This window comes from Octopus bimaculoides, chromosome 2, assembly GCF_001194135.2.
Source record: "Octopus bimaculoides isolate UCB-OBI-ISO-001 chromosome 2, ASM119413v2, whole genome shotgun sequence".
NCBI classification, from domain to species: domain Eukaryota; kingdom Metazoa; phylum Mollusca; class Cephalopoda; order Octopoda; family Octopodidae; genus Octopus; species Octopus bimaculoides.
The window spans coordinates 99,668,523-99,670,842 of record NC_068982.1 but is presented as its reverse complement, the minus strand read 5'-3'; the positions used below and the strand labels follow the sequence as shown (position 1 = coordinate 99,670,842).

The window sequence follows — 2,320 nt, the reverse complement described above, 5'->3', positions numbered from 1 at the left end:
CACACACACACACACCTTTATATGTATGTATATTATGTACGTGAGGGTATGATAAAGATGTAAGTCATTTGATAAATATGCATATCCATAAAATGAATATTGGGCTGATAATATAACTATTGAAACCGACTGAATAGGCCTTGGTAACAGTTCTTCAGAGTAGCTGAAAGTGTAAAAGACTATAAAATTTTTTGGAATAACAACTATTGCATCACATAATAATATACAAGGAATGGCTGGTAACGAATCACTCACTAACAAGCTGCCATCTCCAGCTCCCAGAGACTCAGTTTTCGCTAAAGTCTCTGCTTTTCCGAAATGCCTATATATATAGTGTCTACACTCGGAGCAACTTGATACTGCTATCTTCTCTTTCTATCTTTGTCCAGTTGTTTCACTCTCGAGTTGCAACTGAGTTTCCATCCTCACCTATTCTGAAAGCATTAATTTATGGATGTTCAAACCGAATATCAACCGCATCGGCCTCACCAATCAGGGACGGTCTGAATAGTCAATGGGTACTGCCTTTTGTCTCCTGATTAACGTATGAGAGAACAACCCAAGGCACGCTCACGTTCTAGATTATACCGGAGAAAAACGTTCAGTCACTAACCATCTCCAACCACTTTCACACTGACAAACTGTACCCTCTCTTCTGTTATTTTTTTCAATACTGCTATAGTTTCTACTTTGAACAAACTCTGCACCAGATCCAACTAATTCTAATAAAAATTTCTTCCTTCTTTATTTTTCGGTGCTTATTGCATTTATCTTTCTGAACACACTCATATTTCCACCCAAGACGCATCACTGATGTTTTCTATCTGAGGTTAACTGGGTAAGGTTAATGTGGCTGAATCATCGAAAATTAACACTTTAACAACTCTACCCAACTAATTTCAGTTCACCAGACTCAGAGGCTCTCAGAGAACTAGAGCCACCGAGTGCCTCACTCCAGTGTAATCGATAACAAATCATATATAAACGTAAATGCATTAGTGCACATGTTATAGACGCACATGTTATGTATGCGGAGCAGCGTGGTACTTCATACCATCTATTTTCTGTTTTACGTTTGTAACTTCAACTTGCCACAGGAGATATGTAGTAGTTAGTAATATATACCGACCGAGAAAGCTGGTATTATCTTTAATCTTTAAAAAGAGCCTAGTACCTTGGTGGATAAAATCATTATTACTAGAGAAAACCCGGGCGGTGAATTAGTTAAAACTGAGGCTCGCTGGATAAAATAGCCTTCAGCATTTAGTTTCGACCTTCTGTTGCTGTAAGTTCATATTCTGTCAAGTTCAAAATTTGTTTTCCATTTATCTCAAATCGATTAAATGAATGCAAGCAAGTTATTTAAAACATTTCAATCGACTATATATCTAAGCCTGTTGACATTTAAGCTGGATTCACTTAATGGTTAAGTGGCCAAAATAATTTAAGAGAAAATAAATTAAGAGAAAGTAATTTAAGAGAAAAGTGGGAAAAATAATTTAGGAGAAATTTCTAATGACATGCATAATACACTATATCTAATGAATGGGGTGATGTGATGCTCTTACTTTTCTAAACTGCATTAATGACAAGTCTTCCCTGTGGAAAACATAACCGGTTATGCTTTCATAATGGTTTATTGAATAAAAATAATGTGCCTGGTTTATAGAAAACCTAAATATGAATTTCTGACGCTTATGCTCTTCTCAAATGCATTATCGCATAATAAGCCCAGTGGTTCCAGGTAGGATGTGAAACATGATTAGCAAGCTGGTTTTGTCGAAAGATGCAATGTGAAACACGATTTGCAAGCTGGTTTTGTTCAACATGGAATCCTCTTGAATGAAATGGATATCGCATCGAAATAGATGGACATATCATCAAAATACATAGCCAAGACAGGAATCAGTGAGATTCAGAACCTTTGCAAAAGGCATTAGTGAAATATACACGAAAACTTTCCAACTGATAATTGGAATCACCCAATGAACTTAATTTGGTGAAGCCAGCTCAGAGCAGCACAGCCAATGTTACCAAGTCTTAAAGAAGACAAGATCAGTATTAATCAATATTAATTTACAATCGTGCTTTCTCCATAATTTCTTGTTTTTCTTTACCTTTGGTTATATGCTGTCTTCTTTTCGTTTGGTTCTTCATTTGGTTCATGTTCATAAATACATCGATATCCGCATGCTTGAGTCGCAGGTATGCTAAAGTGAAAGGAAAGAAATGTTATTTCATATAAAGAATATCTTAGAAATCAAGGAGAATCACAAACACATAAATACAAGCCTACAGACATCAAAACATCAGGACATAT

The 2,320-nt window shown here is 35.9% G+C and overlaps 1 protein-coding gene across 3 annotated transcripts in view; it reads right to left on the bottom strand.

The window, feature by feature from the left end:
• Positions 1-2,320, bottom strand: part of LOC106868822 (uncharacterized) — a 64,238-nt gene that overhangs the window by 23,127 nt on the left and 38,791 nt on the right. For all 3 annotated transcript variants that reach the window (XM_014914242.1, XM_014914243.1, XM_014914241.2), the window contains one exon: positions 2,118-2,210. In XM_014914242.1, coding sequence (XP_014769728.1) covers positions 2,118-2,210 — 93 coding nt within the window. The remainder of the gene's footprint in view (positions 1-2,117; positions 2,211-2,320) is intronic.